The sequence below is a fragment of the Crassostrea angulata genome, chromosome 10 (assembly GCF_025612915.1).
Source record: "Crassostrea angulata isolate pt1a10 chromosome 10, ASM2561291v2, whole genome shotgun sequence".
Lineage (NCBI taxonomy): Eukaryota > Metazoa > Mollusca > Bivalvia > Ostreida > Ostreidae > Magallana > Magallana angulata.
In genome coordinates this window covers 21,130,041-21,145,629 of record NC_069120.1, presented here as the reverse complement: position 1 = coordinate 21,145,629, position 15,589 = coordinate 21,130,041, and the positions used below count along the sequence as shown (strand labels likewise).

The following is a 15,589-nucleotide window of genomic DNA, read 5'->3' as shown; positions in this document are numbered from 1 at the left end:
ATCGTAGTATTGCAACAATACATGTTTATAACCCTGTCCCAAGATATCCTCGATTCACATTTTGCTTAACTACTCGGTATTTATACATACCTAGGGTTTCAACCGATCATTGAGTAAGGATGACTGCATTTAGCGACGGGTTTGGGGTTTTTTCGGTCGCTTTTGTTGCGTTTATTTCTTTACCTATATAATATCACTTGTAAATTTCATTAAAGAGTCTTGTTAATTTCAAACTGCATCGATGAAGATTTTAGACTGTGATAAAATAAACTCATTCTATATTTGTTTTTCTGGTAACAACTTTCGAAAAAAGAGAATATTCGCTTATTTGCCCTTGATCGAACATAAGATTGATATTAATATGCATGAGAGGTGGACCAGACATTATCAGAATGGTACTAAAATTAAACTAGCATGAAGAACAATGCCATGTATAAAAAATTATGTGATCACTCTCTCACCATAGCCCTTTCTGTTCTATATGGCACAAGTATACTATTTATATGGTTTCAACAATAAGACCGCGGCCATGAAAGTACAGAATACTTTGAATCAATGCTTGACAACTTTACGTGTTCGAAAACATTGTCCCAATTAGCACATAACATGCTACCATATTTACATTCTCTTTCTTTCCCCCTATTAAATTGATTGATTTGAGTGATATCTACGCATAACACAGAATACCCAATCACCAAATCTGGTGCGTATGAATACATTAAGCACTCCTTCAGTCTTTCTCGAAGAACCATCTTCGCTAGCAAAGTGTTTACGATCTACTCCACTCCTCTACAACCTTGGAGGAGCGAAGTAGATCACAAATCCTTGGTTGTGGCTAGCGAAGATGTCGAAGAACATGACCGACTCTCCTTGCGACTTCAAACCGGGTCATGACTTATTATTATACTTACGCTAAATAAAATCTCATTGATGTAAATATTTTTTAACAGTAAAATGAACTCAGTTAATTAATTTTTGAGTATACCAAAAGTAAATTCATCAAATTACAGAATGAAAAATAAAATTGTGTTATTTCATTCTAAAAACGCTGTGCACTATTTTTTGTCAGAATAATTCGGCAGTTCCAATGGCTCTTCCGTTAATATCGCATTACTCATTGAATAAATCATATTTGCAGATAGGGAAGAAATGTTAAAAAGTAGATATAAGTATTGAATCATTGTTTTTTAGAAAAGTGTGGTCTCATAACTGCAACGGTGTGTGCTAACAAATTTTTCATAACGCGCGTCACGTGATATAATTTTGTATCCACAAAGTTACCTGAGGTGAGAAATCATGTGGTAATTATAATATTCAACATGTATCAACCCTTGGTTACAACATAAAAAGCGAACGTAAGAAGAAACATTTTTTCCCCATTTAACATAACTTAGACAATGAAAATATACAACTACTGTTATTAAAGGGTGAAAAATAAACAAACATGACTACATGTATGTATGAAGTCAGTATTAAAGTGGGCGCCCACATTATTGTATGGAGAGTCAAGAAATCGTGATGACCCCCGCCTTTGAAAACAAATTCTTAGTACTTAGTGACAACAAACTTTTAACGCAGTTACGTAAAGTGGCAGTTTTTATGTTGACTATTTCTGAAATTTAAAGAAAAATTTTTGTTTCTCGCAAATATCGCATGTCCTTAAGTGCAGTCATCCTTTCCAAGATTTATCCCTTGAAACGCCCCCTTCAGCTTATCAGGTTTCAAAACACGGCTTAAAATGTGATGTCTACGGGTATTTTTGTATTGCAGCGGACCCGGATGATAATGTTGAAAAATAATGCGAGGTATTCCGAATGGAAAACAGATGTAAACATTCCCCATTCTAAATCTTCGTAAGGAATCCGTTTTCGATCTTGTGAATTTTCCGAGTAAAAAATGATAATTTAACAATTAATGAAGATGTTATGGAAAATTTTCCCTTTCATCGATTTTGATTGCACTTCTTTTACAAGTATGTGTATTTTTATTAAAAATCGCCAACTATAAATATCTTGGGACAGACTGTATAGTAAGATAGGCTTTGTGAAACTGTGTCTCGGACTATAAAGGGGACATGCCATACCCCAAACCTTTTTTTTAAAAATATTTGTATAAGTAATAATGGTGGACATGGTAATTTTGTGGATTTTGTAAGTATTTCAACATATGTACATGCATCTTCTAGCAAAAAAAGTTGATGTTAGAGGAAATCCTTTGAATTTGACAATAAGTGAGGTAAAAATGATAAACTGGAAAAAAAAAGTAATACATTTTTGTCGTTTATCTTAAGTTGTATTTTACACAATTTGTGTAAGAAATGACAGAACACTGCAATTTTACACCTGCTTATTAAAGAACCATTAAAATTTTCGGTAAATCATTAACAGTTATAGGTATAGAAAATAGGTTTAAGATTATATGTCAGTGATTTTATGCAAATGATGTTGTGTAGACTTCTCAATCAGCAAAATATGTATGCAACTTCACTACCTGATACATAATGTACGGAAGAGCAACAATATGATTGAAAGAAATTTAATACCTCTAGTTTAGGCAAAATTGCTTATATGAATCCATATATAATATTTTATTTAAAAAGTTTGGTTTAATATATTGAACCAAACGTATAGGATTATAGGCATTTTTAAATGCACTGCTATTCAATAAAACTTCAATGAAATATAGTACATATATTTACTATAGATAATCGATCCGATTTATATTGCAATGATAAATTCTGGGGGAAAAAATGAAGAAAAAAAATCCACGTGTATCAGTAGTCTTGCAAGAAGAGACTGGGATTGAACTGTGGATTTCAATATGATCCAACTGCTTGTAACCAGCAGTGGCAGTCACGGTTGAATGAAACTCTTTGATGGCGTGTTTATGTTCTTGTTTGTTTTACATAGAGAACATAAATCATGTATAGAAAATGTGATATATCATGTGGAAAACTAAAACCTCGCCTTGACTTTATGTATAAATAATTTTTAAACCATTATATTAACTCCAGTAATACAAAGTGGGTACTATAGACATATTCCAATGAAAGGTTGGCTATCTATTAAATTGGTGATGGAATTCAGGGGATTTCATGTGTAGTACTTGTTAAACTTGGTTAGGTATCTAAATGTAAGTCCTTTCATAAAACATTCATTTAAACAAAGCATTATGCTGCTCAATTTTTTATATTTTTTTTCTACCAAGCAAAAATTTGAAAAGAAATTTATTAAATGTTATTTGCGCGGATATAGCTATACGCTATAATTTAAAAATTCCATAAAGTTTAGCTTCAAAATTTGTGTATTTTTTAATATCTTAATGCCGAACTCTTCTTATCAAGGAGATCAATATAGTATAAAAATGGCCGCGACCATCCGACCCTCTTAAGTAATCGTTTTTTGCAAACCGTCCTGTATTTTCCACAATGCGTTACTACAATGATAAAGGACAAACATAGATTATGTACGTTGAAAGCAAGAGTAAACTAGAGAATTTCATCAATAGCTTGGAGTTAACGGCGAATGGATTACTATTGGTTTTTTTGATGGATTGCGACTGTAAAAACGGAAGTGGATATTTTGCCTTAACATCGTTAACAGGTCAATACAATGGTTATAAAAAGAAATAGTAGAATAAAGTGTGGGTGATGTTTTAAAAATTATTATTTTGTGGCTCTTCTTATATCAACTCAACAGCTATAGAAAGTTTATTTTATATGAACGTGTTTTAATTGAAAACTTCAAAGTTTTGAATTAATGAATTATAACTGTAAGCTGCAGAACTGACTGAAGAGGGAATACTTGACAAAGCAACTGAATCGATATGTAGAGTATTATTGTTGCTTTTTTTTTTTTTTTACGTATATTAATCAATGCTCTATATTAACAAACTAATAGAATCCCCAGCAAGCTAAAGAAATATATTTTTTCAGAATATTCCTTTGAAAACTTTGAATTTACTGGGTGGATGTAAATACAAAATTTACAATTCTGAATTTACTAGGTGGGTGTTAATACAAAATTTACCACTTGTAAACTTGTATTTACACCCACCAGTTAATTCAGAAATTACAACATGACAGTATCTATAAACTCTGTTAAATGTTTTTAATTAAAATATGTACAAATCCTTCGTAATAATTTCGTGATGACTCTATTTTATTTTTGTTATTTTTACACACTGAAATTGATAAATGAATTAGTATCCTTATTGACAATATAACTGAAAACGTGCCGAAAAATGTTTTCTGATTTTATTTGTCATGGCAGTTTTTTTTTTTTACTTTCATTTGATAAAGATCTTACATGTACCTACCTGGACTATTTAGATGATTTATGACCAGCAAATGACTAGAATCAAATGATTCTTTCATTGTTCTGCTAATTTTAGAATATTTGAATAAAATGCATATTATTTTCCGGTAGGAACTAAATCAGCCTTTCAAAAAAAATAAAAAAATAAAAGTCAAGTAAATGTAGCATTAATAAATCACAAGCATCAATAATTAGCAATATGTTGTTGAAACTTCAAAGAGAAACATAATCCTCTCCGTTTATTTATTCTTTTCTTTTTTCACGTAAAAGAATTTCCACGAAAACAATTTGTTAAAAGATAACTAATGTTTACTAGGGTTTGTCCTACGAAAAGTGAAAGAAATCATTAACATGATTAGTTTTTAAACAAATTCTTTTTATTAATTCAATTGAAATATGCTTATAAAAACTATATAATGAATATATCACAATATAAAATGCCCCTCGTACCTCGTTTGGATAACATTATATAATTAGTGCCTGTTTGGGAGGGTAACAGTTGAAATTGACATCCCTAGAAAACCCCGACGCGTCGGTTGACAATGGTTTTCTCGGGGATGTCAATTTCAACTGTAACCCTTCCAAACAGGTTCTAATTTTATATTGACACTTTGTCTTTTTACCTTGAAAGTTTTTCATTTTACGCCTTTATCTTGTCTTGACATGACGCTTCTTTTTTCTCCACAGTTTGATACTTTGGCATTACTTACAGATATCGTTATGGGGGTGATTCTTCAAACTGTGTAATATTTTATAATTATGTTAATACATCAAAAATATAGATGGGAAATGATGTAATGATTACTATTCTACGTATAACTTCTTAAAGTCATCTTTGCTAGCGAATGGTTTCCGATCTATTTGATATACCAAAAACCATACGAAACCGGACTAGACCGAAAACATATAAGTAACAGTGTACAGAAACCTTTGGCTACTGATGATGGTTCATATTCGATCGCAATTGATTTTGTCATGTTTACACTTGTTCAATAATTCTATCGGGTCAACTAAAAAGTCAAATATTAATGTCAATATAGGGCAAAGGTAATTGGTAGAGTTTAAATGTCACCTTACTTCCATTTGGTCGTCAGCCAAAATTTTCAATTAAAAAGTTCATCATCCCACCGCTTAATTAGTATTTGATTAACATATGCACGAAAAATATTGAATGAATGAGTATTAAATTGAACCCGTTGAAATGTAAATGATAGGTTTATTCTTTCTTTACACCTAGGCAACGCAAGTATAACGTTTTTTGAAATTAAGTGTACGGGCTGGTTGGACGAGGAAGACAGAAATACGAAGGACGATACCCTAGATCAAAACGCTTTGTTGACTTATAAAGTATACCAAAATAGTGTAAGGAACGGCACACGCATCATTTCTCTCTTGGAAGAATCCAGTAAGTTATTGTTTAGTACCCCCTTCCAGCTTCACAAGCATCCAACAACAAAACATGTTAAATATCTATGAGGTACACATGTACAAAGTTTTGACATTGAAAAACAAAAGAATTTCTGCAGTTTGGTGTAAACAAAAGATTTTATGATAAATTGATTCTTGCAACTTTGCAAGCCTCTCTTTTTTTTTTGATGAAAGCAAATGATAACAATTTTTATCCAAGTGAATGTTAATCTTTTTATCGGCAATCCAAAGATGAGATCGCTGCGCCATGATGTCAATGGCCTTTTATAATTGAAAAAGTATTGACATGTTATAAGGTGAAATAGTATTGAAGCCAAAAGCCTTAAAGCCTTTTCCTCATTACGAAAAGGCTTTCATGCGAAACCTAAAAAAGAAAAACAGATTAACTCTAGATAAAAACATAGATATGAATAGCTATGGTTCTTTTTTTGTTGTGATCTTATATACATGTATATATATATATATATATATATATATTTATAAGACCAGCAAACAATGGTAACTTTGAATCACCACTGGTAAAAAAGAAAACGAAAACAAGATCCACTGATTGACTTTAATGATTATATCCTCATGGTATTTCTTTTAAAGCTGAGCCTATCGTCAAGGCTTACCTTGGTATTGGAGATCCTAGCAACGATTACAATAGCACCATCGAAGTCTACGTCATTGATCGGTTTTATGGCAGTGCTAAATACACAATTCCTGTGCAGGTTGACTGGTTTTTCTTACATTACAATGGAATAAAATACAAACAAATAAAATTTGAGTTTTTGTTACTGCAGTTGATTGATTATAACATACATTAGGAACTTTTATATAAAAAACCACAAGCATGCACAAAACACGAAAAACATCATAATAAATCATAAATCAAGGCTGAAAATTTATTTTTATGACAGAACAATGCTTATAGTTTGCTTGCTGTGATAAAAACATGTATTTGAAAGATAAAAAGCAATGTTTTCAATACCCCTTCATTTATTTCTTTTAAGAATTATATATATATTTATGATACACATCTGAAAAGTGAAGTGCTAAATCTTCAGCAAAATTGATATAGATTGATAAAATTATCATTGCTCGATAACTGTGCTTTTATTACGTCACTCAACACTGTCTAAAGTTTTTCAAAAACACCAAACAAACTAGTCAATTTCTTCCTATTTGGCCCTATCGAATACATGTATAGTGTTTAAATATCACGTATGTTCAAGCAATGATTTATAAGTACTAGTATACAATGTAATTTAAAAAAAAGAAATTTCTTTGTAACAATCGCGTGTTTTGGATATGATATCACAACGCTGTTTCCGTTTCACTTGTAAATACTCATTCTGAATTTGGATATCATTCAGGATATTTTACCATTATATTCACGAGTGACCTTTTGGGGGTATAAGATGCTTAATATAGCAAACAATCCTTTAGCCATATATCAAAAAGAGTTTAACACACAGCAAGTCAGAGGAGTAATTTTAGAATCATTTTAATGTGACTTTTAAGAGTCTACAAATATTTGATGTGGAAATTACACGTGTAAATCATTTTGTGTTATTTAAGGTGAATAATCCAATTGCCAGCACAACTTTGCCAAGCTCTGAACAAGTCGAAGAATATTACAGTACCGTTTTAATAGAATTAACGAAATCAAATAGTGCTGAACTGCTCATGAAGACCGTTGAGTCGATAACATCTGTGTTAACTGATTATGTGAGTATACTTAAAAATCTTACAAATTATCATTACATTACGACTAAAATGTACAGTTCAAAATGTAATATGATCACAGTGAGAGAAAGAGAAAAACATATGCACATACATATGCATATACCTCACTCTTATTCTCTGTATCAAACCCGACTAACTGTAAGAAGATAATAGGTGAACTTTATCGTTCTAATTGCAGTTTTGGTTTTTGGTTCACTGATAAATAACTCATATTATTGTTTAATTGTACAGACTATTATAAAAAACGATTCCTATCCGGATATTGACGTCAACAAAATTCCAACAGAATGGAATGACGGTCTACTTGATTTACAAGACGTCAATGGGACGAAAGTCATGGCGAGTTATGATTCGATGCTGGATGACATTTTGCAAAAATCGGTGAATGCTTATCAGGTTAAAGTTCAGGAGGTGAGTAATGACTCGGGATTATTCTGGCACATTAAAAAAATACTACTTATGAAATTTCTAGAAATATGTTGTAAAAAACGTTATATTTGTGGAACCTTAATTAATAAATGCTTTATGTTATATATAAAATTTTCATTAAATTCTAATCAACTTCTTAATCAACATACATTTGAAAACTATAATTGCATAAATCTGCATTTAAATTACTAAAACTAAATCATAAGTATCTACTTCTTAAATAAAACATGAATACTCGTTTTTTTGTTTTGTTTTTTTACATAAAATAACAATATTTTTACTATTACTAACATGGCTTCCTTCAGTGCTTGAATATTAAAAAGATTCTTACGTTAATAACTACTCTGATTTCTGGGAACCATACAGGAATGCTTATAATAAACATGTAATTCTTATTCGATAAAAGTATAAATTAACAAAATGAATTTACAAATTGGAGTCATTATTTACGACAACTGAAGTCATACCTTATATGCAAACAATGTTATGATTTCTTGTATTCTCCATCGTCAATATCAAACAAAATCTTGTAATGATGCGACTTGTGAAGACGTCATAATGTTTTTGCAGACATTGATTAATCTTACGGACACCATGCTGAGCAAACTACATGAAACGAACTCCAGTACGTTTGCTTGGGTAGAAACTACATCGAACGCCTTTGGCAACGTCCTCACAAAATCAGAATACGTTGCAGATAAATCTGTGGTAAGAAATGGTTTATACAGTATTTACAATTCTAAATGCTAGGTCTTAACAATTTATGAAATGTGATCATATCTTTTTGTTATAAGTATAATCATATGGATTACATATGAAAATTGCACTTATGTAAAAACACATGGCTTGTACACATTATATTAAAAATATATGCATCATAAACCAAACAAATTGTATTTTAGGTCAAAATAGGGTCGTTCAGAACGTCAAAATGAAGCAAGCCTTTGTCTAAATGACAACCGTTATAATTTGATATCTATGATTTTAACGCAAGAACTACTCCAACCATAATTTTGTGATATTCATGTCATCAGACTTCGTACACTGGACCATATCATAAAACTCACGAAAATCATTAAATCGTGATTTTTTTATTCTTTAGATTCATGCTTCAAATGCATTGAAACAGCTCACTGCCTCATTCACAAATCTCACAATTGCTCAGTATGAAGGCGAGGGCTCCATATTCCATAGCAGTAGCACGGCCATAGAACAGACCACTATAGGTATACACAATTTGTAATTTAGCTAAACCTTTATTTAAAAAAAAGGTATTTTTTAACCTTAACGTCCTATTAGTCCTTTTATGGTAGTTCTTTGAAATCATAAGTGCAAGTACATGTATTTGGTATTCCCAAGACATATTTTAAAAACCGAATGCTACTATATTGATGCAGAGATAAATGAAAAAATAATGACTCCTTAAATTAAACACATTTTATGGACAAAAGGAGAAATTTATTTGAATTATTAAAAATCTTGTACTCTTTATAACAATATTTTTTATAAATGATTAAACAAGTTTTGAATTCAGTGTATTGTTATGAAATTTCAATTTATTATTAAACTGATATTGGATACCCTAATTAACTCCATAGAAAAAATTTCAACGATTTAATTTGAATATCATAAGCTATGCCTTATTGGATGGATCCAAGTGAAGTATGTTATACAAAATGAATTTAGAACTACCCTTGTAATTATAATAGATTTTATCAATCAGCTTATGATCAATACTTTGATAGTATTTTTGCATCGTCCGAAAGAAAGAAATCAAATATTAAAAATGCAAAAGTTAATTAATTTTCATGTCAAATTTAATTCTAAAAGGTAACTAAACATGTCTTGTTTCTAGAAATATATTAGAAATATTTCCATGATTGTACAGGATGAATGGTTTGCCATTCCCTTCCTTGGAAGATGCAGATAATAATCCATTTATGAATGATTAATGGGTTTTTTTCTCAATTGAACGGTTTTGTGACAAGTGGGCTATAGTACTTTGCATCACACAGAAACAATACTTGTTTGATAACACAAACTTTGGTTTGGCCAAATGGAGCGCTACAGATTTAGAATATTTGATTTCTTTATTGCATTGTTCTTCTCTCAAAACTCTTAAATGCAGTCATTAATAAATACTCTATTTGTTTTTGCATAAATCAAATTTAATAAAGAGACCACTGATTATTAAACATAGAGAATCTACTTAATTGTATTAAACATACAATAAATAACATCGTACAAATAATTAAAAAGGAAACAAATTCTTACTAGTTCAACCCCATGCATGTATGAAGTAGTTGTCATGCACATTTGTCATAACAAATTAATTTAGATTCATCTATTTGGATTTTGTTATGCTAAACATCAACACCATTATTATTTTTGCTTTAAGAAAGATATGCTATTTACCTAAAAGTCAAATGTGCATAAATATTTAACCATAGATCATTTCCTCTCGTGAAAAGGAAACAAAAGTCAATAATGTGTATTTACAGTTATAATACAACCTTAATTATTGGTTTGATTCATGAAGAGTATAAATTTGCTAAGACTTATATGAAAGGAAACACTATAATCAAAAATATTTACAAATTGAAATGTCTGCTATTCATTATAGGATTCTTTTATCCATTTACATACTGTATGTATCGGTTGGGTATTACTGCAACATTTTAGAATTTTTTATTTCAAATTTTTACAAACACAGTAAACACAATATTTCGCAAGACGACAAGATGGATATAAAAACAATTCATATTTAAAATATTAATGAATTAAACGAAATTTTAATACTATCTACTGAATTTTTTTTAGGTAAATTGTAATTTTGTCACAATGCATGGAATTAAAAAAGAAAAAAAAACGTGAATACTCGAGTTTATCAAAATGATTCTGTATATGATACAGCAAATATTAAACATAAGCAATTCTTTATCCATGAAAAAATAAATTAATCGTACGAGCAATACTAAATCGAATTAAGTAAAATATTGGCAGTCTAGGATATCCAATATTTAACATGAAAACTCGAAAAAGTAAGTAAACAAAACCAACTGACTTTTTAAAACAACATTTTGAAGGTTTAATTAACCTGATGAATTCACTCGTTGTGAACACCGTTCCTGATGATATCGTCAATACTTCAGATGCAACCATTGCATCAAGCAGCACTGCGTCTTCAAGACTTTACGTTGAATATCTCTTCCATGTAAACGTTGACCAGGCTTACGAATACGCCGAAAACAGTACTTTGACACCAGAAGAGAGAGTTGGGATGTTCTATATGAGATCTAGGATATCACAGATAGAACTGGAGAAAAAGCGCAAAGTAGTGAGTTTAAATTAATCATTTATATCAAATGATAGTTGGATAAAAAAAATAAACATCCAGAGGCATCTCTTACAAAACAAAGCTGGAATATCTGGTACAATGAGAGCAAACGTTCCAGGCGTCAGTTTAGTATTTTTACCTTCTGTTGTTGTAACAAAATTATAATAAGCAATCGTCTACCGCAAACCTTTGCCGATTATGAATAATAGTAAATTGAAATGAAAAAAAAATCGAGTTTTTGCATTATTTGAAAAATCCACTCCCAGGCATAAACAAATTCTGCGCAACAGCCTAATATATATTGTTATAGAAAACTATGTTATACGTGAATCAAATATGAATGGATCCTAAAGAAACAAATATTAAAAATAAATAAAAATTCATTGAAAAAAAGAAAAATAGAATTAATAAAATATCAAAACACAAATATTACATTTTTGTTCATTGATTACAAACTTTGATTTAAGTTTAAGATGATTCCAAATACCAACACGTGTTCATACTTTATAGGTAATATAAAAAATATTCTTTTTTTTTTTTTTTTGTTGAGTTATTTTTGTTTTAAAAAAATGATCAAAATGCATTTATTTCAATAATACATCTTTAATAACTCTTATACTTATAGGTCATTGTTCACCTCTCTCTCTCTCTCTCTCTCTCTCTCTCTCTCTCTCTCACAGCAAAGCTGTGTTGCGTATATAAAACCTAGGTTGGCATAGCTCTGCAAAAACGCACAGCTAAATTAAATAGCCGGAAGCCTTCTTGCGTCAGATTATAAAGCAAACATTGGAATCAAAGGTATTCATTTTAAGTATTTTAACATATCATAAAGGACATAGGCTTGGTGATTGCATTTTTTTTTCATTCTAGAGTGAGGAGTCCGGAAGGGATTTAAATGATGCAATAGAATCTCTAGCAAATTCATTGCTTTCTGTCGAATGCAATGGATGTAGCCGCAGCTATTCAAAAGACAGCATTGTCTTACATATCCAGAGCGACACAGTTGAGGCTATTTACAATACCTCCTTGGATTCAAATTTGACTTTAAACTTTGGAGATATTACAAAAGATACGGTCGTGAAACTTGCTGTGAGTATTGTGTTTTAAAATAAGTACACTATTAAAATGATTTGTGAAGATTTATTTTACCAATTAAACATCCGTGATGCATTTGCTTAACAGTTGGATAAGATACTTGTAATCATAAATGGGGTACACTAGTATGCTAATATATAAAGGAAGAAAGTAAAAGAATATATGATAAATATCAAATGAATTTATTTTTCAGACAACGGAATTGGATAGAAACATATACCTGTATGACCATTCTACAACAGCTGCTTTGATTACATCTCCAGTTCAGAAAATTTTAGCCGATAAAACGTCAATTTTTGTTGTCACTATAAAACAACCGGTGACAACGGATTTTAGTGACGTAAAAGTGACGGTCCCAACTTTTATCTCGGAGGACGCCTCTGGTTTTTTCTATCACACGTTTTTATACCGAAATCTTGGTGACTATGCTTGCTTTCATATTGTTCAAGTTCATCCCAGGCTGAATGAAAAATATGACGTGTATTTACGAGTTGCTGATTTCCCAACAATCTTCCAATATGACGCAATAGCGGAAGTTACCATAAACAGAGACTACATGGCCTGTATTCCTCCCCAGAAAATTAATTCTGTAGGAATTATACACATTGGGTTAAAACCTACCCCCACTCCAAGTAAGTATTTTTTTTTTACAGTCATTTCATATTTATGTTATTAATTATCATTCAAACCAAAAATGATATTGTTTCAATGTATCAAATTAATTCAACCTTTTTCTTCATTACAATTTGTTTTAATATCTAATATATTTGTATCTTTTTTATATTTATAACATCATACCAAAAATTAATATTGTACCACTTATATTTTTTATATCTTATTTGTAATTTAGATATAAGTTTTTTAAAAAAACCTACTAATCAGAGTGTATTCATAAAAATGGTCGTAAAATACCTTTAGTTTTAAGAAAGAACACCATAAAACACTAAGTGACGTCTAGATACATGTATTAACTATGCTTTTAATATATAAACAGATAATTACACAGGTATGCAACTTAACTTGAGTGTAATGTTACAGTCATTTTAACTATTCAGTGTTTGCTAAGAAACTTCAACATCTCGTTAACTTTCGCTCAACTTTTTTCTTTTGCATGATATATTTCATAAATTACTGAATTTATAGCATTTTAAAAACTGATTAATCTCATGTACATAATGTTTTTGTTTTTTTTTTTTTATACCTATCTATATATTTTTTAAAAAATCTGTGGTAAAAATTGCGAATTCTTATTAAATTTGACCCAGTTGTACAATAGAAAGAACTAAAAAAATACTTACATGTACATATATATAGGAAAAATTGTTCATTTATGACTTCGTCATTGATATGGGACAAGGTCCTACTTTAAAATGTAATCATAATTCCATTTGTTTAATTTACTTATGATGCTGACTTTTTAGGTTTTTCTGGTAGAAGAAAACGAGCAGCAGGTGCTTGTATCGACTTGCACGTAGTCATAGCATAAGAAACGCCAAGCGTATCGCAGTGTTTTCTTTTTTACCGCCATTTGAAAAAAAAACAATGTTTTAAACGGGCAACCTTATTTTAATTACCCTCTATTTTCTTATCTTAACACTGTTTTTCAAGCTCTTGCGTGCTAAATTTATTCAATTTTGCCGAAAAGGACAAGTCATGATTGAAAACGTATTTCGCTTACAAAAGATAACGTCAGGCAGCCTTAATAATACGTACGATCTTTTACCCTTTTCACACTTACATTGTAAGCATCTATTTAAGGAAACACTGCGATGTAAGGGCTATATACATGTGTTACTGAGAATGGAGCTGGTAAGATTAGGAAAAAGGGAAATGTCAAAAAGGTTTAAAGGTGCTTAAAATCTAACATAACACCGTATATCCGGGGTTTTCTTTTCGCGTGTCACAGATTTGCAAAAATTGGGAAAATGTGAAACTTTTTTAATGTGCATCTGTCATTTTTTGGCGATTTAAGACGTTTCTTATAGCAAACAATACCAAATATAATTTCTGTGTTCAAATATTTTGTAATGTAAAAGTGATCACGAGAAGAGCGAAAATTACCAGATATACGGTATTTATGAGTATTTCTTCTATATTTAAGCAAATCTTGAAATTATACATTAATAAACATCAGTTTACCGCTCCATACTCGGAAAATGTGTAGTTTGGTTTGTGATGTTGATGTGTGGAGTAATTAACACCAGGATACTAACAAACAGAATGTTAATTGTCACTGTGTGTATGTTTGTAGCAGTCATAAATGTAATGTTTAGGATCTAATGTTGTTGATTGAGACTACTCCATTGCAAGACTTCCTCAGGCAATCATTTTGACCTTGAATTGGCGAGAATTGTCTCTACATGGGGAAGTGTTGCTGTGGAAAAAATCTTGTTGCACAAAACTTATTGAATTATTTTTTGAGTTAATGAAAATATTGACATAAACAATTCCAGTGTTATTAAACCCTATTTGTATTTTTCAAACAATTATTGCAGAACATGATTCTTTTTGTATGAATTTTCAGAAACATTTGATCAATCCTAAAAAATATAAAATATGCATTGAAATGAAAGCGTTTTGTTCGTTTCAAAGCATATACACGTATTTTGGAATTATCTATTGTCTGTGGCTTCATAAATAATGTAATGATTGTATTATGATCATTTTTACAGTATTTCTATGAATAAATGACGCACAAATTCTATGAATAAATGACGCACAAATTTTTATAAAACAGAAGTTGCGAATAGGAAGAAAAGAACACAGTAATTAAATTTTACCTGAATTTCACTCATCTATATTTATATAGGGGTACAGTTTTATAGTAGAATTCACCTCATGAACTTTACTAAGCAGATACAAAGTTGTTGAAATTAAATAAAAGTGTAATTTTAAGCCATCTTAAAATCATGTTCAGCATACATATATGTATAACTAATACATGTAATACCTAATGCCACACTTCTCTCAGAGATTTTAAGGCACATTTAAAGAATGGTGATTTCTATAAACTGGTGGAAAAGACACAATGTTAATTTTTGAATTTTACTTTTTTCTTGATTTGAGTTTAAGAAATTCTTACTTGATATTTTCTTGTGTATATTGATAATCAGTGCACCAATATAGAGATAAACCACAGGCACCTGAATTTTTATTAATAAGTCGCTTAATAAGTCATTTATCGAAAAATTCTACCCCTACTATATATAAATACACAAGGTGTGCAACGCCATTTTGACCCCCTCGTCGATTC

General features: G+C 30.3%; 1 protein-coding gene across 3 annotated transcripts in view; it reads left to right on the top strand.

Moving 5' to 3' along the window:
* The window catches only part of LOC128166337 (uncharacterized), a 36,202-nt gene that overhangs the window by 8,780 nt on the left and 11,833 nt on the right, over positions 1 to 15,589 (top strand). The window contains exons 6-15 of one of the 3 annotated variants that reach the window (XM_052831435.1): positions 5,554 to 5,721; positions 6,336 to 6,457; positions 7,308 to 7,457; positions 7,707 to 7,886; positions 8,475 to 8,612; positions 9,007 to 9,130; positions 10,991 to 11,241; positions 12,112 to 12,330; positions 12,530 to 12,968; positions 13,758 to 13,787. In XM_052831435.1, coding sequence (XP_052687395.1) covers positions 5,554 to 5,721; positions 6,336 to 6,457; positions 7,308 to 7,457; positions 7,707 to 7,886; positions 8,475 to 8,612; positions 9,007 to 9,130; positions 10,991 to 11,241; positions 12,112 to 12,330; positions 12,530 to 12,968; positions 13,758 to 13,787 — 1,821 coding nt within the window. Of the gene's footprint in view, positions 1 to 5,553; positions 5,722 to 6,335; positions 6,458 to 7,307; positions 7,458 to 7,706; positions 7,887 to 8,474; positions 8,613 to 9,006; positions 9,131 to 10,990; positions 11,242 to 12,111; positions 12,331 to 12,529; positions 12,969 to 13,330; positions 13,343 to 13,757; positions 13,788 to 15,589 lie in introns of all 3 variants that reach the window. The other 2 variants (XM_052831436.1, XM_052831437.1) reach the window with 2 other exon arrangements.